At 43.1% G+C, this 22,195-nt stretch overlaps 1 protein-coding gene across 2 annotated transcripts in view; it reads right to left on the reverse strand.

Moving 5' to 3' along the window:
• Positions 1-22,195, reverse strand: part of LOC142144893 (17-beta-hydroxysteroid dehydrogenase 13-like) — an 81,006-nt gene that overhangs the window by 17,480 nt on the left and 41,331 nt on the right. For both annotated transcript variants that reach the window (XM_075204217.1, XM_075204224.1), the window contains 2 exons: positions 9,612-9,743; positions 8,038-8,144 (listed from right to left, as the gene is read on the reverse strand). In XM_075204217.1, coding sequence (XP_075060318.1) covers positions 8,038-8,144; positions 9,612-9,743 — 239 coding nt within the window. The remainder of the gene's footprint in view (positions 1-8,037; positions 8,145-9,611; positions 9,744-22,195) is intronic.

The raw sequence follows: 22,195 nt of genomic DNA on the forward strand, positions 1-22,195 counted from the left end.
CCAATTCACACGCTCTCCTTAGTGCTACTAGTTCCGCCACCTGGGCTGAGTGAGGTGGACCAAGGGGTTCAGCTTCTACCACATCCTGATCGTCTACAACAGCGTAACCAGTACATAGCTCTCCTGTCTCTGTCTGTCTATGGCAACTTCCGTCTGTATAAAACGTAAAATCTACATTTTCTAAGGGGGTGTCACATATGTCGGGCCTTGCAGTAAAGGTCTGATTCAGGTGTTCCATACAGTCATGCGTGTCAGTATTCTTGCCTAACTCATCATCAACCAGGGTCTCCTCACCTCCCACCCTTTGTGTCTCTTGAGACACATACGGAAGGTATGTAGCTGGATTTAGGGTGCTACATCGTTTGATGGTGATGTTTGAGGGTGCCATCAGGGCTAGTTCCCACTTTGTGAGTCTAGCTGAAGAAACATGTCTGGTTTGGGCTGAATTTAACAGAGCTGATACAGCATGGGGTGTATAGATGGTTGAATTATGTCCTAATACTACATCCTCGCTCTTACTTACTAGAAGGGCCGTTGCTGCTACACTTCTGAGACATGTTGGGAGTGACCTTGCCACATTGTCTAATTGTGCACTGTAGTATGCTACCGGTCTGCTAGCGTCACCATGTTTCTGTGTGAGGACACCTGCTGCACAGCCATCAGCTTCTGTACAAAATAGCTCAAAAGGCTTTTCATAATCAGGTATTCCCAATGCAGGTGCTTTTGTCAGACTATCTTTAAGATTAAAGAATGCTTGCTCCGACTCTTCTGTGTGTACGACACGTTCTGGTTTTGAGGAAGAGACTAGCTCCTGCAATGGTAATGCCAGAATAGAAAAACCTGGGATCCAGGACCTACAGTATCCACACATCCCCAAGAAAGTACGAATCTGCTTCTGGCTCTGCGGCAGGGTCATGTGTTGTATGGCCTCAATTCTGTCGGTTGTCAGGTGTCTTAGCCCCTTAGTGAGGCAGTGTCCTAAGTATTTGACCTTAGTCTGACATGGCTGTAATTTATCCTTTGCCACCTTGTGCCCTGTTTGTGAAAGATGAAGCAACAACAATTTAGTATCATGTAAACATGACATAAAAGAATCAGAGCACAACAACAAATCGTCCACATATTGAATTAGAACAGACCCATTGTGGGGTTGAAAGGATTGCAAACAGTCATGTAAGGCTTGGGAGAAAATACTGGGGCTGTCAATGAACCCCTGGGGTAGTCTGGTCCATGTGTATTGCACTCCCCTGTAGGAGAATGCAAAAAGGTATTGGCAGTCAGGGTGAAGAGGGACTGAAAAGAAAGCAGAACATAGATCAATGACAGTAAAATGACTGGCAGACGGTGGAATCTGCATGAGGATGACAGCTGGATTCGGCACTACGGGGAATTGGCTCTCAACAACTTTGTTAATTCCCCTTAAGTCCTGGACTAATCTATAGCCCCTCCCCCCATTCTTCTTCACAGGGAAAATGGGACTATTTGCTGTACTGGCTGTACGAATTAAAATCCCTTGTTGTAACAGCCTCTCAATAACAGGATATACCCCTAGTTCCACCTCCGGTTTTAATGGATACTGTGGGATTTTTGGAGCTATCCTACCGCTTTTTAGATTGACCATGACAGGGGCTACGTTTGCCATCAGTCCAGTGTCCTGTCCATCTCTGGTCCATAGGGAACCTGGTATTTCCAGCAACATCCCCTTTACTTGAGATGGACTTTGTTCTATAACAGGAGAGTGTAACATTAACCTTGGAGGGGTGTCCAATATGTCCCGTACCTCATGTGCAACCTTCTCGGGTATATCTAGGAACACACCATCTGAAGTACAGTATATGACACATCCCATTTTACATAACAAGTCTCTCCCTAGCAAGTTAGTAGGAGCCGCTGCAGCCAAGAGAAACGAATGCTTAGTATGCAGAGGCCCGATAGTAACTTCGGCGGGTTTAGTTAGAGGATAATGTAACACTTTTCCCGTCACCCCCATAGCTGGAATAGTTTTGCTGGTCACCTGTAGATTGAAAGGAGAGGTTATCACAGATCGGGCCGCCCCTGTATCTACAAGAAAAGTTTGTTTCCTGCCAGCTATGTCAACTATCATTGTTGGTTCTTCACTCTGACTCTCAGTTAACCTCACTGGCTGTAGACTACAGGTATGACCTGACCCCTAGCGCTGACTATTGATTTCCCGCGCAGCATTTGCTGCCGTAATATGCGCGGGTAGATGTGAGTCTTCTAGTCTATGTGAATCCTTTCTTGGAGGATATCTATGTGACCCACCCCTATGTGTATTGAGTCTTTCTTTATTACAATCTCTCCTGTAATGTCCTTCCTCGTTACAGTTGAAACACCTGATCACTTTAGGTTTCCTGTTATATGGGTTGTATGCTGGTGGTCGTGTATGCACCCCTTCTAGAGCCTGTATACTTACCGTCATTAACCTATCACTTTTCTCTTCCCTTTTTCTAAAAAGGTTCTTGTCATGCTCCACAGCAGACTCCCTAAGGAAGTCTACCGTGACGCCTCTCCAATTAGGTAATGTGGTTTGTACTCTCGTCTTTAAATTTTCCCTAAGGCCATCCATCAGTACCCCTACAGCTACCTCTCTGTGATGTGGGTCCTCACTTATGTTGGATATCCCAGTAAATCGTGCAATCGATGTTATAGCTCTAGCAAAGTAATCTGAGGCAGTTTCACTATCCTTTTGTTTAATGGTGAAAATCTTACTCCAATTTACTACTACTGGAAAACAGATGGCTAAGTGTTTGACAATTTGTTCTATATTCCGTTGGTTAATCTCATCAGTCAGGGTGTCATCTTCCTCCAACAAACAATCTCCAATAAATTTTTGTATGTTAGTATTGGGAGGAAGACACGCCCTCAACACTACCCGCCAATCCTTACTGGTTGGTTCATGAGCATTCCCTAAGTCTTTAACAAATTTCTGACATTTAGCTAACTCTTTTCTAGGATCTGGGAATTCAGTCATAATGGAACGTAATTCTGATCTAGTCCAGGGACAATGCATTGTAACATTTCTTAAAGGAACTACACCATCCTTATCCGGTTTCCCATTGGAAACTGATATTGTGCGGACCGGGAACACACCCTCTGGTACACTAACTTCATGGGACGCTACAGGATTTACAGGCCCTAGATTTAGAACACTTTCACTCCTAGTGATCACGCTACTCTCACCTATCTCAGCCATTTTCTCATACTTGCGCTGAGCCTCTAGTACATTAACAGCATGGGCAATGGCCGAAATCACAGTGGGTTCATCTTCGTTTTCAGATACACTTGATTGAAACTGATTTAAAACAGGGTACAACTTAGTAATTTTTCTATTTTCAGTTTTAACAACGGCTGTACTTACCCCTCCCGCCACATAAGGTGGCGGGGGCGCGCTTGCGCTGAGTTCGCCACGCTTCTCAATGGTTACATCCGCCTTGCGCGCGCTTTTCGCCACGCCTATTTCCGGTTTGTATTCGCTGCTCTGCCACGTGTTACCTTCCATTTGCCACAATTTTAAACAATCATTATGTCTATTCCTCTTTTTCGTTGACTTGATCAACCATATTTTATCTTTTACAGTATTCAGTACCTCTGCATTAAAACTCCCTAATGTTGGGAAAGGCCTATCACAAGCTTTGGTCATCCCGACCCACGTGTCACAATACACAGTTGCATATGCACCATACTTCTTACACATGAGAAACCTCGCTGAACCAATAGGGCCTTCCTTAGGCAGTACACTGACCATCTCTAGCGTATGCTTAGCACCCATGTTGAACAATATACCTTCTACCCGGAACACAGACACACCGCAATGCTCTGTTCCTTCCGGCCAAATGTGAAATACAGACACACCGCAATGCTCTGTTCTTTCCACCTAATAATTTCAACTCTGTTGCTATACTCACTGCTAGAGATCTATAATCCTCGGTGAACGTATTTCCTTTAGCCGCGCTCACTCGCTTTTCCCTAATACAGAAATATCACTGTGGGCCCCAAGGGCTATCAGCTCCTCGATACCCTGGCTAAACCACAAAATCTGCTGAGTTTATTATCGCTGGGAGCGCAAAGTCGATACAATCAACCTGCCTTTCCAGTATAATTCCTCCTAGCTGCTTCACCAATTCGCACTAACGGTGCGACCGGATCGCACTGCCTACCAATACTAATTATTAGCAAACCTTGCGATCTATTGGTAGCGCTTTGCGAAAACCCAGTTTTCGCATTCGGTATACCTGCCCTGTATACCGTCCTTCAGTTGGGCAATCCGCCTCGTCAGACAGCAACTGAGCACCTCAACAATAAAACAGTGTATCTACGTTACAACATCACACACTATACACCTTTTCTGCGCAGAAAATCAAAAGTTCCCAACAATAGTAATAATGTCTCAGAGGCTTTCACAAGTAATTATACTATGCATGTATAATAACTATCAAAACGATTGTTTAACCACGTGGCAAGTTTACCGGAAGTTCGCGTACGCACAGCAGGAAGTACACATACGCTAAACAATGCAATACAGTTAAAACGCACAATGACAGAAAAAAGAAACAGTTTTCTCTTTTGTCCCTAGGTTCTAGTTAGCGTGCCCTAGATAATGCAAAACGGACATTCGGTTTCACAACACAGAGTAAAATTCAGGTTTTGAACACCATGCGTTCTTACCCGTTTATGACGCGTCTCCACCCTTTGTTGAGGAACCGAAATCCGTTGGTCTTGCGTATCATCGGCAACGAAACCTCCAAAGCTCACGAGCCCCCAAATTGTAATGTGCGTATTGTCGCTAACCAATAACGATTGTCGAACCTCGATTTGTGTTTCTCAACGCACAAAGATTTATTCGCAATAAGTGGAAAAAATATGCTCAAGCGATGTAATAGTAAATACAGCCGTTACTTAACGCAGGCGCTCTGGATCCAGTGCAGTCATTCAATCCTGAAGTCTGGGGACAAGAAGTCTGCACTCTGGATCACGAGCTGCTGCTTATATACACAATCAAGTACAGTAATACAATGAAGATGGTATGGCTTGCATCTATTGGTCCGGGTCTCAGGAATGTCCAAGGGGTCGTCAATCATTGGCTGATTCATCCTAAGGAATCCAAAGGAGGGGGGTCATCTCTGCAGGGGGTATGCTCTGCTCTTCCCGCCAGAATTCCTTACTCTTAAGTAGTTCATAATTCCCTATCATTCATAACTTGCGTATGCACTCTGCGATTCCCTCGCAGAGCGCACCAAACAGTAGGATATGTAACAAGGTTCATTATGATACCACTCATGATGTTATTCCTTTAACCCGTTCTGTGTATTTCACTAATATGCATGTAACTCTGATATAACATATAAATACTACTATATTTCGACATAACTGACTATGTGTTGCAACTACCAATAATGTGTACTATTTTATAAGTATGCGTGTTTGTGCAAATGTATGGTAAAAGACCAATTACTGTTGCTGCCACGTGTAGTGGATGCGTACGCCCTTTCACGCCGTAGCGTGCCCTTGTACGTCATAGCGTACCGTACGCATCTTTTCAGACAAAGACAACCAAGTTTGCTAGACTTTAATTGAAATGACTTTATCCAATTTGCTGACTTCGACACAGGAAATCGGCATATTGGCTTATTGAATCACATGGTACAGACGGTACAATGTTATTTTGTTGTATCCCCAGCAATCAATTAGTTAATAGCTTTAATTGGTCTAGGACAACCTGAACTAATACAAGAAAATTCCAATTGTCTCTAATAGTTTATATAACATTTGTGCTATTTTTGCCATATTATTCAATACAATAAGTATCATTGCATTATGGTGATGATATTTTATGAATATTTTTATTGTTTCACACAGTAAAATTAACAACATAGACTATTCATGGTTTGAGGTCATTTGAGGTCTCTTTTATACATACTGTATTTTATTTTGGATTGAAACAAAACTCTTTAAATAGAATACCAGTAAAGTAGAATATTTTAACAATGAATCACTAAATAATATAAATAATACATTGTATACGACACCCAAAGGCATTTACTATATTTTTTAACCATAAAACTAGAACTCTCTGGTAAAAACAATGGAATGACCCCCTTCACCTTTTTTCCTGTGTCAAAGAAAAATCAAAGCAGCATCTAACATGCCCCTTAGAATAACCACCTGCTTCCACATCCCCATTCCCTCAAATTGTTCTATCTTTTCAATACTAACAAGATGACACCTCTGGAATACCGACTCTCCTCCTTATGATGTGCTTTGTCTAGGGCACAACATGGATTAAAAGCATAGAACAGTTTTAGGTTAGCAGAATAAAAGGAGCTGGAAAGTATTCTGCAGTGTAGGTGAGGCTGAATTCTATCAGATGCTACTTTGCCAGTTTTGGAATGATGACAGTGTTTTATGGTCACATTCAGACCATATGATGCAGGTTACTGTTTTTGTGGGCAAAAAATGTGCATTTTATGAACTGAAAATATGGCTTATAACATTTCAAATAACCCAAATGGAACTCATTCCAAACTGACATTTTGGAATGAGTAAAAAAATATTATATATACTATATTATATTAATATACATTTCTATTGACAGTGCAGTTTATTTATTGATTAAATTGATGGACTTTGTTTTTTTGCGGAGTTTCAGAAAAACATGGTAATATCAGATGACTTTACGATTTTTGTCATCCTTTCAGTTGGCAAGTCATTACTTTTGCCAACTGTAGGTATGCAAAAGTCAAATACAGAAAGAAAGGTTTGCGTTTTTAACACATTAGTATATTTGTCTAGCAAAGTTTTAGTACCACGGACTATCTACAGTAAAAGGAGTCATCGATTATGAATTGTCAAGTGTCACCATGAGTGCAGGAAAGGTTAGTGACTATAAGGATGTTATGCTGTGAATTCATTACCACATAATAATTCTATAATAATAATTTCTTTATATATTGCCTTCCACCCAGATTTTTATGCTGAGCATATCAGCAAGGTCCCCTGCATTGATTAGCCTTGAGAAGCTTTGTGGGGACCTCAGTTTTTGTCCCCACTACGACTCCGGTCCCCTCGGAGTTGGTGTGTAAATAGGTCAATGTGCCCAGAAGCATATGAATGCAAGTAAACACACACAAACATTTTTCATTGGAATCCAATTAACTTACCATCATGCGTTTGGACTGTGTCGGAGGAAACCAGAGTACCCAGTGGAAACCCAGGCAAACACTGGGAGACTATACGCAGATAGGACTATTGGGGGAATCAAACCCATCACATTCATTGCTGTGAGGCAGCAATGCTAACGCAGTGCCATTGTGTTACCCATGAATTTTCTATCACTGCCATATTAGGCGGTGCAGGTAAGTATGTTAACAAAATGTTAAAATTAATTTGATACCTTTTATTATAAGTTATGGTATCTGTAACTAAAATTAGTAGAAGACATTAAGAGGTTATTGAACCAGGGAATTTATCTGTCTTGTTAAGGCCCAGGAATGAATTGTTTTTCCCCTGATGAGGCTAAATTGGTATCTGTCACACTAGGGATTTTGTTTTGCGTTCCTCTGCATCAACACAATTAGAATGTATGAAAGGTTGAGCCCGATGAACCTGTGTCTTTTTTAAACCTTACAAACTATGTAGCTATGCTACTATATAATGCTGGTGATAAATGTAGCCATGTTGATTATAGTACACGTTTGGAACATGACATGTCCACTTCAGTACCTCCTTTGACTCTCTGATTAGATTGCTTGAATATAGAACAACAAATCTGATTCCTGGATAGGCCTCTACTTACAGGATATTAAGGTTTCACCCTTTGCTTCAACCTTAGGTATACGTATTTTGCCTATTACCATGAGGAGCCCAATGTCACCTATAGTTAGTGTACTCTTGAAGAAATCAGAGTTAACCATCTTCAGTCTGATGGACCATGGGAATCCCAGAGTTGCATAATATTTGCTTCTTGTTTTCTAATTTTCAGTCACCATACCCAATGAGCCCAAAATAAATTTCACTTACCAATAATCAACTAGATATGTTAACCCAACATGACCACATACAGAAGCCACTGTTGCGATGTGTCCTCGATTCTTTTTCATCATTGCAGGCAAGAAAGATTTGGTGATCTTAAGTTAAAAAGAACCATAATTTATGTTTTAAGTATCCATTTAAAAAGCTTCTAAAAATAATACGCATCTTATCAAAAACATTATACAACTGCATGTATACTTGGTTCATTTTTTTTAGATAAAGTAAAAGTGTCACATAATTGACATACTACAGATTGGCATGTATAGCTGGACATCAATGCCAATAACGTACAATGATTGGGTCAATTATTTTTTTAAAGGGAAGAACATACTACGTCACTATTTAACATTACATAGTATAGTATTAAATAGTGTTAATTAGGTATTTCCTAATTGGTAGCAGGCACAGTGGCTTACATGGATTTTCTGGAAAAAAAATATCCTTTTCAAGGCATTAATACTAAATGTCCATTATGAAATGGATCTAACAGTAACTGCTACATTAGGGTCTATTAGATCCAGTTTGTATTGGATTCATTTGTGTTGAAACAGGTAAACTACCGGAATCTCTGAAGAGTTTCTCCTGATTAACAAAATGAGCAAAAAAACAGATAAATCCTTGACTCCCTTTCTAGAAGTAAGTAGGTGCATTGGTATAAAATATCCCTGGAACAACAGTACCATTTCGCTCTTTTATATATTTTTTCTCATCATCAATTTCCAAATGTACAAACTGACAACAGTGTCTATTTTGATTGCTGCTATGTTTCATCTTACTCCAACACTGCAAACTTTCACAAAATGTCACTCATGTTACTAAATGCAAAAATTGAAATACTAATTTTCAGAATTCGGAATACTATGCCCAGGGTCTGTGTGGAGGGGGTTCAAAAAGTCAATTGTCCAGGGTCCCCATCTTATTACTATCTCAAGCTCCTGGGGGACCCCACATTCAGTAGTACTTTGGTCTGTTAAAAAATGTGTGGACCCCTCCCTACATGGCAGAAAAATTGCCAGTGCTGAAGGGGGAGGAAGATGAGAGCAGAGTCGGCAAAGGAGCACTAAATATAATGAAAGCAGTCAGATGACTTGGAGTAGAAATGGGAGACAGTGGCAAGAACTACCTATGGGATCTGCATATTACTGAGACTTAAACTCTACAACTATTGTCCATCTTATTGGGCATTACTGATGTTAAAGGCTATCAATCAATTAGCATTAAAATATGTGTATGCATGTTGAGGGAGAAATAGTAATATCTATACATATATATATATCTTCAGTAGCTTCACTTTCATAATATAATTTTTCCAGTAGAGTCCATAAACGTTGCCAACAATCACTTCATTTCATTTTTAACTGAACTTGCTTGATATTGTTGAGAAGATAACAATATCAAACAGTTAACCCAAAATGGATGGAAAGAAAAGTATTTTGGATAAGCCAATGAAAGATGCTCTGAAATGGCATGTGTGGGGACATGAATGTGCTCTCACTCTGTATATATTATTGTACTCTGTCCTTCCTGAAACTGCTTATGTAGGTAGAAGGCATCATACAGACCCAGAAATGTGCAAGAATGTTAACTTCAAATGTCTTCTCAATTTGATGGTCTTGTAGCTCCAGAAACTCCACACCAAACACCACTCCAGCATTATTTATCAGGATATCCACATCTCCAATATTTGATTTTACCTTTGTAAAACCAGAGAAAGAGGTTATAGAACAGTTAGTAGTATACATATGAGCATGATCAAATATATAATTGTGTTGGCAAATAATGGCATTGGCACAAAGCATTGTTATTGGACAGTACAGAGTTCAGAAACAAAAAGGAATAAGCATTACAGTGTCTGGATGGAACTATTAAATATGGGCATGGTTGGTCCAATCAACGCATTGTCTATATAAGGGTGTGCCCTAAGGTGTCTACATTTTTTTGTGATTTCAGAATTATTTAAAATGCTGACTATAGGTACACACTCTATCTAAATGTCCTAGTTATGTCACTAGTTCCCCAGACCGATATGCAGCCCAACTACCTAGTCCCCACTTTCATTAGCACAGCTTTGCATTTCCACAGCACTATACTATGGCTGCAACAGATATATTCTTTCCAAAGCAAATCTGGGGACAGTTATGAAATCTGGCATGCAAGCAAAAGGTGTTGTATTAATCTATAGGAGATTCTGAAAGATGCACAATATCCTCCTATTGTTCCTGGAATTATGTCCCTCATGACACAATTTTCGTAATACATCGATATATCACTTCAAAGTGTATTCAAGAGTGTTCAGTCTTACCTTAAAGACACTTAATCAGATATATACCTTATTTAAATGGCAACCCAATTTTAAATTAGTTACACTAGACGTACAATCCTTAAACACTATTATTTCCCATGAGTTGGGTTTAAAAGCCGTTTGTTTATTTTTAAACAAGTCTGTCTCGATAAGACCCAACTGGGTATGTGTGACACATGGGTGTGAAAGTCTTAATTAACACAAAGCCAACTAGTCTGTCTACAAATGATTAAAATCCCCCCAAAAAATATATATTTTATACTCACTATTAACGACAAAGCACTGCCAACACTAACTTTTAATTCAAAACCTACATAAAATTTGTCATGTTGTGATATTGTTAACGATTTTACCAATGACAGAAAGTCCCGATCAGCATGCCGAGTCATGTGTACACACTATACGTGTTTTTACAAAATTTACCTTCAGATCTGTGCTCTTCATCTGTCATAACCATTGGCTGAAAAGACTGTGACTCTGTAAACTCTATGGAAATCTGCCTACATTGCTGGTTTAGAGTGCATACACGTTGCGGAATTGGAACGACATTGTTCCATGGTTGAACGAGATTTTTAGTCCATTTATAAAATCAAATGAATCTATATGATGTGCTTTGGAAAGATAATCGTTCAAAGTTGCAAAGTACACACTAATGCGATATCGGGCTGATTGGTCATTTATCGTGTGATCAGATAATTGTTAGGATTACTGTTAATTAAACAATTCAATGTACAAATGTAGCGTTATAACAAACTAGCTTATCTGGCATCTGAATTCTTTAAGAACACAAATATTTAATATGACAAAAGCAAAAATAAAAGGTGATCACAAATTGACACACCTAAATATGAATGTAAAACAGTTGCTTTAAAATGAAAAAGAAATTAAACACAGAAACAGAAGAACTAAACTCAGAGAACTTTATCAGTAGCAGTAGTAGGCATCCCCAAAAACTGCAGGTGGGCACACAGGGGGGATTTCTAGCTGCCTGGAACCCCCACCCCCATGGACGACGAACGGACAAAGGCATGTATTAACATGTTAAACATGGAATGGAATCTAATTCATATATAATATATATATTTTAGATATGAAATCAAATTCAAGCTTTAATATAACGTGCAGGTTTCGATAATTACTTTAATAATGATTAATAAAATAGTGGATCCTATATTTGTTGTATTATATGTAATGCATATATCATACTTGCCAACTCTCCCGGAATGTCTGGGAGACTCCCGAATTCCGGGCAGGTCACCCGGACAAGTAGGCAACATCCCGCATCTGCCCACTTCCTAGTGAAGTGGGCAGAATTAGTGCCGCAATGACGCGATTCTTAGGGAAATGATGTGATTTTCTAAGCCCCGCGCCCTCCGTCCATACCCCTCTAGGAACTCCATGAGCGGCACCTGAAAAAGTTGGCAAGTATGACATATATGTATGAATATAGTCAAAACTGTTGTCATGGTATTAATGTTTTTTTTGTTTTTTTTATGTGCAGTATCATTGCTAGTTTTCATGTGTGGTATCAATGGAATTTTTAATGTGCGTTATCAATACTAGTTTTAACGTTCAGTATGTATGTTAGTTTTAATGTGCGGTATCATTAATAGTTTGAATGTGCGGCTTCAATGTTAGTTCAAAGGTGCTGTATCAAAGCTTTTTTTTAATGTGTGGTGTCAATACTCATTTAATAAGGGGTTTTGATGATTATTTTAATGTACAGTATTTTATTGTGTGGTAGCAATGATTTTTCTTTTCATGTAAAATACTAATATAATATAAAATATTTTAACAAAAAGGTCAGTTATTACAAAATCATAATTTTATCATATCTTTTAGAACTGTCAGATGTTTATGCAGAATATAGAACCTTGTCAAAATGTCCCTCCTTTCAAAAGGATGCAATCCGTAAATATTTAATAGCAGCTTCCAGCAGTGATGGCTATGCTATGCTTCCAGCAGTGATGGATTCCACTGCTACCCAAAGCTGCCCAATAACCAACACAGAGGCATGCTTAAGTGTTTCAGAAATATGCTATGAGGATGATGCAGGAACCTCTTCTGCTGTACTAACCACCCCAATAACAAACATATATGCAAATGCAACTGTTTTAGAGGAATGCTCTGAGGGTGAGGCAGGAACATTATCTGCAGTACTAACCACCCCAATAACAAACATCAATGCACATCGAGGTGTTTAAGAAACATGCTTTTAGGATAGTGCAGGAACAACATCTGCAGGACTAACCACCCCCATAGCAAACATATATGCAAATGCAACGGTTTCAGAGAAATGCTCTGGATGAGGCAGGAACATCATCTACGAAACGAATCCACTCACAGTTCCACAGGTTGAACAGCTTCTTCCACAGACTGACATCAGCATTGCTTTAATTCATTCACTAAGTGATGCAGAGAAATTCTTCTTGATAATTTCTATAAACCTCTGGCATATTTCCAGTTTCCTCTGAAACTGATGTATGTAAAGCAGCATAAATTCCAGCATCCATAAATTCCAGCATCCAGTATCTGTCATATGGCTGGCATATTCTAAATCGCTTGATGCAGGACTCTGTTTTCAGTGCTGTCTTCCTTCTGCCAAGTGGTGCTGCTAAAATCTTTATGTTTGTTCTATTTTCAAACTGGACAAAAATGATTGGTGCATTAAATAAACACCAAGTTAGTTTAACTCATGTGAATGCTGTATCAGTAGCCTCAGAGTTTAAACAGACGTATAAGGGACTTCAGAAGACAGTGGACTACTAGTAAATAGAACTAAGCTAAAACCAATTATCAGTACCATTTTTATGTTTGGTCATCAAAATATTGCTCCAAGAGGCCATCAAGACAGCATTGGGGATGATTCTGCAAACAAAGGCACCTTTAACACCATTTTAGCATTCTGAAGTGAAAAAGACAGCGAATTGAGATTCCATCTAAACAATTCAGCCCAAAACTCAAGATACACCAGGTGGAGCATCAAAAATTAAATAACAGACATATGTGGAAACAGTCTAACTAGAAAGATAGTGGCTGATGTGGATGACTTCTTTACTGTCATAGCTGATGAAACGGCCAACTGTAGCAACATGGAATAGTTAGCACTCGTCATTTGCTTTATTAGTAATCATGGCTGTATAAGCGAGGAGTTCCTGAAGTTCATAGAATGCAGTGAGGGAGTCACTGGTCAAATAAATTGCACACAAAATCATCGTGGGCATTAAAATAGAGATGAGGGGGGTGTGGCCTGGTAGCCAACACGATCGGACGTGTTTCACATCAGCTCCTGGCCCCTGATTGAGAATTGGGGTGAAAGAGCGTTTTATAACCCCTAAAAACCCGGGATGGCAGACGGAAACGCTTTCCTCGCAAGCTCTGGGACCCGAGATAATTGAAAGGAGAGTCTCTCCTCCACTCAGCGCCTGTAATTGTGAGTCCTGGCTGACACGCTGTGACGGACATACCGCTGAGCCCCCCCTCCCCCCGATATATCCCTGAGGGTCACGCTGCTGGCCATAGTGCTGCTGCGGGCAGTGTTGTGCTGGACGAGATTTGGAGCCAGCTATTTCTTGCCCCTGCTACCCGGGAGACGGAGGCTGCAGTGCGGAGGGAGTGGGTGAGGAGAGCGAAACGTGGCCTGCAGGTCTCCACGCAGCCAACAACCCCTAAATAGTGCAAAACACTTGGGGGAACAATTGGTGACACTTGCCTGCCTCCTGGGACGTCAGGAGTTTCCCCGCAGCCGGCCGGGCATCCCGCACCAAGGGCCTTCTAACTAACTGAGGCCTGTATCCTGGGCAGAAGCCGCGGCCTGTAGTGCCACCAGCATCCACTTCCGGTTTCGGGGCCCGACTTCCGGTGGAGATCTGCAGACGGAGAACACCTCAATCATCCACTGAAGGGGCAGCAGCGCAGCAGGATCCCCCTGTAGCAGCTGGAGTGAGGCGCAACGCTAATCCGCCGGTCCGGAGGTTCCAGGCTGTTCCTGGAGGTTATCTGGTCCATAACTGCCTGAGGAAGCCAGCCATCGCTTTTGCCTGGACGCACCGGAGACAGGTCAGTGTTGGAGGGTCCTCACATACGGCAGCTAAACTACATCTGCCCACTCAGCTTGCCTCTCCCAACCTGTGAGGACAACTGGCCGCCAAATCTGCTTCCTAGTCCTGTGGGAGCCAGACGCAGGGCTGATATTGACTCCTTAACATATAAGCCTGGGCCCTGAGGTCCCTCTGCTGTGACCCAGCTCCATTCATAATATAATATACCACCTATAGGCTATAGCAATGACCCTGTAACCCCCTAAATGCTGACGGGGGGGGGGGGAAGTCTTTTCTACAATGCTCTGCATACCCAGACCCATGTGAGTCCTCTTTCCTATGTGGGCCCACCCATCGTAATTTACTCTACTAACCTGCTTGGGCATACCGCTACCCCTGCTTAAAAGTCCAGCCTTTGAGGTTCCTCCACAATGCCTAAGGGAGGTAAGAAATCTCATCCTAAGAGCCTCCCTCAATATTTCTCGAAGCAATCAACCTCAACCCCGCATCGGTCGAGGACGGATTCCCCTCATACTTCCGCTGAATCTGACTCAGAGGAAGATGACACGTCCCCGATAACCAGACGGGACTTCCTAACGTTAAAGAAATGAAAGAACTGAAATCTTCCGTGCACTCAGAAGTGCAAGCTGCCCTCCACTCATTACGGGCGGAGGTGGCTTCAATTGGAACCCGTACTGACCAAGTTGAACAAAGATTGGAGACGGTGGTGTCCTCCCAGACAGGCATGGAGGAGGACATTGTGCGCCTACGTAGTGACTTGACATCTGTCCAGGAACATCAAGAGGATATGGACAATCGGGCGAGGCGGAACAATCTGCGTCTGAAGGGCATTCCGGAAACGGTCGAATCTGCTCACCTAGACCAATACCTGAAGAAGCTTTTCTCCCAATTGGCCCCTGAGGTCCCGGAGGACCACTTACTATTGGACAGAGCCCATAGGGCAATAAAGCCCAGATCGACCGACCAAAACCAGCCTAGAGATGTCATCTTACGACTCCACTTCTATACTACCAAGGAGATGGTCTTGCGCGGAGCCAGAAAATTGCACACTCTATCATTCGAGGGTCACAACATACAGATCTTTCAGGACTTGTCACCGACCACTCTGGCCAGACGTCGGGAGCTCGCCCCAGTAACGCAAGTTCTGCGAGACCATAATGTCCGTTATCTCTGGGGCTTCCCCTTCCGTCTGTTCCTTTGGCATCAGGAGCGACAGATTTCCACCCGCACACTCCCGGAGGCTCAGGCTCTTCTACAACGCTTAGGCCTTGCTCCCGAGCCCCCCCCCGGGCGCCTCTCAATCATCTACCTCGGGCAACCAGGATACAAATCCGCGGCCCCAAAGAGTTCCACGAGGCGAATGGTCCACGGTACAGAGATCTTCCACTCCTCGCAAGACCTCGTAATCTATCTCCCTGACTGTCTTCTAGGGATGAGAAAATCCCCACCCAGGAAAAGTCCATCTGGAACAGAACTTTTGAGAGCCGTTCCTGATCGTTTAATGGCCACCCTTACTGGAGGCTATCTGAGGAACTACACCTACCTGGGGACGAGCCCTCCGAAATGTCCATATGTTGCCAAATTTCTCATTGTATTGTTTACATGCCTTGGGCCTGCTGTTTCTGTTTGCCCTTTTTTTTTTTTTTTTTTTTTTTTTTTGCTCTCTCCGCTTACAGGTGGATCTCAATACCCTTGGCCTTCTTGGAACCACAGCGTAATGCCGCTATGGACCCCCCTCGGAAAGGCTGTACCTGTCCTACGACCACTGGCAGGCCTGTTTGTCTGATTTTAAGGTCTATTTCGACTTGCTATGCAATTGTTTTTTGTTTAACTGTTGGATCTCTTCACACGTTTACATTGGTACATATTGGCATTTGTAAACATCCGCCTGCTATCATTGTACCCTCTAGTTTGATAATGTTACATAGTTAATGTATATGTTTGCATTATGTGGTCCCGTCTTACTGATATACCCTAGTCTGTCACCTCCCCCTTCCCGCACCCACACACATGGGCCCACTGGGTAGCAGATGCCCACCTCCCGCCTTCCCCCCCACCCCAGTCAGCCATTTACCTTTCGCCCTCTCGATTGGTAAGTCCTAGCCGCTTCCCCCATAGAGCTTGGTTGCTCTCAGCTGGTCCCCGGGTACCTAGGGTACCGCTCCTTCTGCCCCACCAGCACCCTGGACGGGCGTCCTGCACCACACCCGTCCTCCTACCCCCACTTTCCCGTCACACCTACAATGCTTCCCCAATCATGGTCGTCTTTGGTATCTACCCCTCCAGCAAATCAAAACTACAACTCACTATACAGATTTTCTCATCCTGACTCCTCCCCTTTGACTTTCTCATGACGCTCCGCCTGATATCTTTTAATGTTAAAGGTCTTAACTCTCCCCAAAAAAGGGGCAAACTTTACGCTTCTTTACAGGCCCTTAAGGGAGACCTAGTATTCCTACAGGAGACCCATTTTATTAAGCACTTGCACCCGGAACTTAAATCCAAAAGATTCCCCCTCACTTATCATGCCTGTGACCCTGCCAAGAAGAGGTGCAGGGTGGCAATCCGTTTTTCGCGTAATCTTGATTTCGATCTCACAGACACACACAGAGACAAAGAAGGTAGATATCTTATCCTAGTGGGTAAATTGAACAACCTCCCGTGCACCCTAGTGAATATTTATGCCCCGAACCAAGATCAGCATAAATTCTTTAAACGCCTAGGAGTTACACTCTCTCAGGTTCGTAAGGGAGAACTGATAGTGGGTGGAGACTTTAATGCGGTTCTTACCCCCCATCTGGATAGATCTGCCCCCTCAGCTGCTCTTCCCGACGGGAGGGACAGGAGGAACTCCAGGGCCTTGCAAGATTTCATGAAACTACACAATCTGTACGATACTTGGAGAATCTCTGACCCCTTGGCCCGAGATTATTCCTTCTATTCCTCAGTCCATAACACCTATTCCCGAATCGACATGGTCCTGCTCAGCCACGACCTGACCCTTAAACTCACTAACTCTATTATCCACTCAATTACATGGTCTGACCATGCCCCAATTTCGGCGGACCTTTCCTCCCTAGTTTCTTGCTCCTCTACCTTCTCCCGGAGACTCAACAAGTCCCTTCTCCACGACAGAAACACAGTAGCTCATATTAAATCCCTAATATCCGAATACTTCGAAACAAATGAATCTCCTGATATCTCACCCTCTACTCTCTGGAATGCCCATAAGGCGGTCATTAGAGGCCACTTAATAGCTTCGGCAGCAAATGCCAAAAGGGCTAGAGCGGCCGAGACTATGCGTCTCTCCACGCCCCTCCACCAGTTGGAGGAACAACATAAATCTAATCCTGACCCTGCTTTATTCGAACAGATGGTCTCTGTGAGGGGTGAACTTAACCTGCTTCTCTCCCACCGAGTGGCCAACAAGCTGAAATGGCTGAACCAACGCTTTTATGAAAAGGGTGATAAGGCGGCCAAGCTCTTGGCCACTCGGTTGCGGACCAAAGTCTCGGCCCGTAATCTTATGGCTATTAGGGATTCCTCCGGAGCTCTGGTTTATGACCCAAAATTAATCCGCTCAGAATTCCAGAACTATTATCTAAAACTGTATAATCTCCCTCAACCCCCCAACACCTCAGCCCATCGGGAGCAGGCAGAGCGTATAGATAAGTTTCTGGAAGACGCTCGCCTCCCGAAGCTTACTCCCCAGGCTGCAGATCGTCTTAGTGAACCCATTTCCTTGGAGGAGGTAGTGCAGGTTATAAAGGCTCAGAAAGCAGGAAAGGCACCTGGTCCTGATGGGTTTTCGGCAGCCTACTATAAGAAATTTGCTGCTCTGCTAGCCCCTCAACTCTCCACTCTTTTTAACTCCATTCTAAAGGGCAAACCCTGGCCTAAAGAATCTCTGGAGGCTTGGATAACCCTGATCCACAAGGAGGGTAAAGAAGTCCATAATTGTGCTAGTTATCGCCCAATATCCCTCCTTAACAACAACTTGAAACTATATGCTAAGATCCTGGCCAATCGCTTAAACACTGTACTCCCTGGGTTAGTTCATTATGATCAGGTGGGGTTTGTCCCTGGTAGACAGGCCAGGGATAACACAAGGAGAACTATTGACCTCATTCACATACTTAACACCAGGAAAACTCCCTCCATCATTTTATCCTTGGATGCCGAAAAGGCCTTCAACAGGATCTCCTGGCAGTTCATGACTCATACCCTCAAGCATTTCGGTCTGTCGGGGGATTTCTTGTCGGGGGTCCAGGCCTTGTATTCTCATCCCTCTGCTAAGGTTATGGTTAATGGTTCTCCTTCTGATTCCGTTCCAATAAGCAATGGCACCCGCCAAGGATGCCCACTCTCCCCATTAATTTTTGCCCTGGTGATTGAGCCTTTGGCAGCTACTATCCGAGCCTCCCCAGATATCAGAGGAGTGGAGACAGGGTCTCTGGAGAGTAAGCTCTCACTGTTTGCTGACGATATACTCCTCACGCTTCAGCAGCCAAGAACATCTTTGCCCAACCTGTTCTGCCTCCTCTCAAGGTATGGCGACCTGTCCGGATATAAAATCAATATAACAAAATCCGAAGCCCTATTTCTTAATGTGCCCTCACAGGACTGCTGCGATCTCACCTCCCATTTTCACTTTAGATGGCAGAAGAAAAAATTAAAATACCTGGGAGTATATATAACCACCTCATATGAATCCCTATATCAGGAGAACTACCCAGCTCTTTTTCACAAACTCAAATCAGACATCTTCTCCTGGCGAACCCTAATCATTTCGTGGCTGGGCAGGATCATTGCTGTAAAAATGACTGTTCTCCCTCAACTTCTTTACCTTTTCCAGACTTTGCCTGTGAGAATTCCCCTAACTGAAATTTACTCTATGCAGCAACACCTTTCTAAATTTGGCATGGCAGGTCTCCCAGGCTTCGATTGGCACTACTCAAAAAACCTAAGGGCTGCGGAGGCAGGGGCTTTCCCGACCTCAAGGTCTACTACTGGGCAGCCCAGCTTAGCTCAGTGGTCTCCTCATTTGCTCCTCCGGCATCTCATGCATGGGCAGACTTGGAGGCTGCCTATCTTTCCATACCCGGCCTGTCTGGCCTCTGTGGAGTTCCCTCTGTTATTCAGAAGGCCCTAACCAAACTCCAACTCTAGAGTTTGCGGCTCGGATCTGGGAGACCTGCAAGGGCCATCTCTCTATCTTTCCTAACCCTCTGCACATTATACCCCTTTGGCATAACCCCACCTTCCCTCCAGGAATGTCCAGATCTTTCTCTCGGCTATGGACCAGGGCGGGATTCCGATTTGCAGGAAGCCTTCTTGAGCGAGGAAGGCCTATATCCTATGACGCCCTCTGTTCCAGAGTCCCTAACTTTCACCCGCCTTTCTACCAATATCTGCAGGTTCGGCACTTCCTCCTGTCACTCCTGTCGGACAATTCACCTCACTCCCCCTCCCAATTTGAATCTCTCTGCCTTTCTTCCCCTTTGCGAAGGGGCATGATCTCGTCCTTGTATAGTCTTCTACTGGAGAAATTGGTGCCTTCCGGGAACGCACATAAGAGGGAGTGGGAGAGGGATCTGGACCCTCCCCCGGATGAGGACTGCTGGGAGACCATCAGGCTGAATGTGGCTTCTAGTTCCATCTCCACATTAATTAAAGAAAATGCGTACAAAGTTTACTACAGGTGGTATCTCACACCTGACAGGCTCGCAAAGATGTACCAGTCAGCCTCTCCCGACTGCTGGAGAAATTGTGGTCAGCAAGGCACCTTCGTGCACATTTGGTGGTCATGCCCTGTTATTTCCTCCTTCTGGGACAGGGTTTCGAGACTTCTTTCCTCCCTCCTCCAATGCCCTATTAGGAAGAACCCATGGTCCTTCCTACTCTGTTATCCTATACAAGACCTAGACACCCATTCTGCAAAACTTGTTTCACATGTCCTGGCAGCCGCCAGATGCCTGATTGCTAAATTTTGGAAACAGGCGGACCCCCCCCCGCATCTCTTCTCTTAGATCATACATATGGTTCATTGCCAACATGGAAAAAATCACGTCACTACTGCGAGACAAAGAAGACAAATTTCATCAAATTTGGGCCCCCTGGCTTTATGCCTAGGATCCCCGCAGTTTTCTCTTCCTCCAAATAATCTCCCCCCACACAATTCCAGATAGCATCGACCCCCTTACTACATTAAAGTGCTCCCATGCAGACCTGATAGCGCTCCCTTCTGAAGGTGAACATGCTTTTCTTAGTATACCCCATGAGACGGCCATCTCCCTCCCCTTACCTACCCTATACCCCCTTCAATGCCCACTTCCTTTCCCCTCCGCCCCTTACCCATTACTATCTTGTTATATTGCAATACATTTTACTGTTTTGTGAGTGACATTGCTGGATACCTACTCTGCTCTGTGATTATTTCAATCAAAATGCTTGTTGTTTTATGTTTATGTCATTCATACTTTATTATGCAATAAAACTTTGAGTTAAAAAAAATAAAAAATAGAGATGAGCGCACTCGGATTTCCTGAATCCGAGCCCACCCGAACGTTGCCGATCCGAGTCGGATCCGAGACAGATCCGGGTATTGGCTGCAAATGAAAACTTGAAACCGAGGCTCGGAGTCATAATCCCGCTGTCGGATCTCGCGATACTCGGAACCTATAAGTTCCCCGCTAGTCGCCGCCATCTTCACTCGGGCATTGATCAGGGTAGAGGGAGGGTGTGTTAGGTGGTTCTCTGTCCTGGTAGATCTCGTGCTGTGCTGTTTAGTTCTGTGCTGTGCTGTTTAGTTCTGTGCTGTGCTGTGCTGTGCTGTGTTCTGCAGTATCAGTCCAGTGGTGCTGTGTGCTGTGCTCTGTCATTTTTGAGTTCAGTGGTGCTGCTGGGTTCTGTGCTGTGTCCTTTTCAGTCCAATGGTCTTGTGTCCTGTGCTCTGTGCTTCTAAGGGCATAGTTATTTCCCCAATATTCCCAAGTGTTTAAAAAATTAAAAAAAAGTTGATAAAAAAAATACAAAAAACTAATTTAAAAAAAATTTAATTACAACAAAATTTGAAAAAACAATCCTGCAGTATAAGCCCATTGGCACTGCAATATTACCAAGTTCACACATTCAGCAGTAAAAGTCCAGTGGTAGTGCTGCAATATTACAAAGTTCCCACATTCTGCAGTATCAGTCCAGTAGTGCTGTGTGCTGTGCTCTGTCAATTTTGAGTTCAGTGGTGCTGCTGGGTCCTGTGCTGTGTCCTGTTCAGTCCAGTGGTGCTGTGTCCTGTGCTCTGTCCTTCTAAGGGCATAGTTATTTCCCCATTATTCCCAAGTGTTTAAAAAATTAAAAAAAAGTTATAAAAAAAAAATACAAAAAACTAATTTAATTTTTTTTTAATTACAACAAAATTTGAAAAAACAATCCTGCAGTATAAGCCCATTGGTACTGCAATATTACCAAGTTCACTGATTCAGCAGTATAAGTCCAGTGGTACTGCTATTACAAAGTTCACTGATTCAGCAGTATAAGTCCAGTGGTACTGATATTACAAAGTTCACTGATTCAGCAGTGTATAAGTCCAGTGGTACTGCTATTACAAAGTTCACTGATTCAGCAGTGTATAAGTCCAGTGGTACTGCTATTACAAAGTTCACTGATTCAGCAGTGTATAAGTCCAGTGGTACTGCTATTACAAAGTTCACTGATTCAGCAGTGTATAAGTCCAGTGGTAATGCTATTACAAAGTTCACTGATTCAGCAGTGTATAGGTCCAGTG

This window comes from Mixophyes fleayi, chromosome 1 (genome assembly GCF_038048845.1).
Source record: "Mixophyes fleayi isolate aMixFle1 chromosome 1, aMixFle1.hap1, whole genome shotgun sequence".
Taxonomy (NCBI): Eukaryota; Metazoa; Chordata; class Amphibia; order Anura; family Limnodynastidae; genus Mixophyes; species Mixophyes fleayi.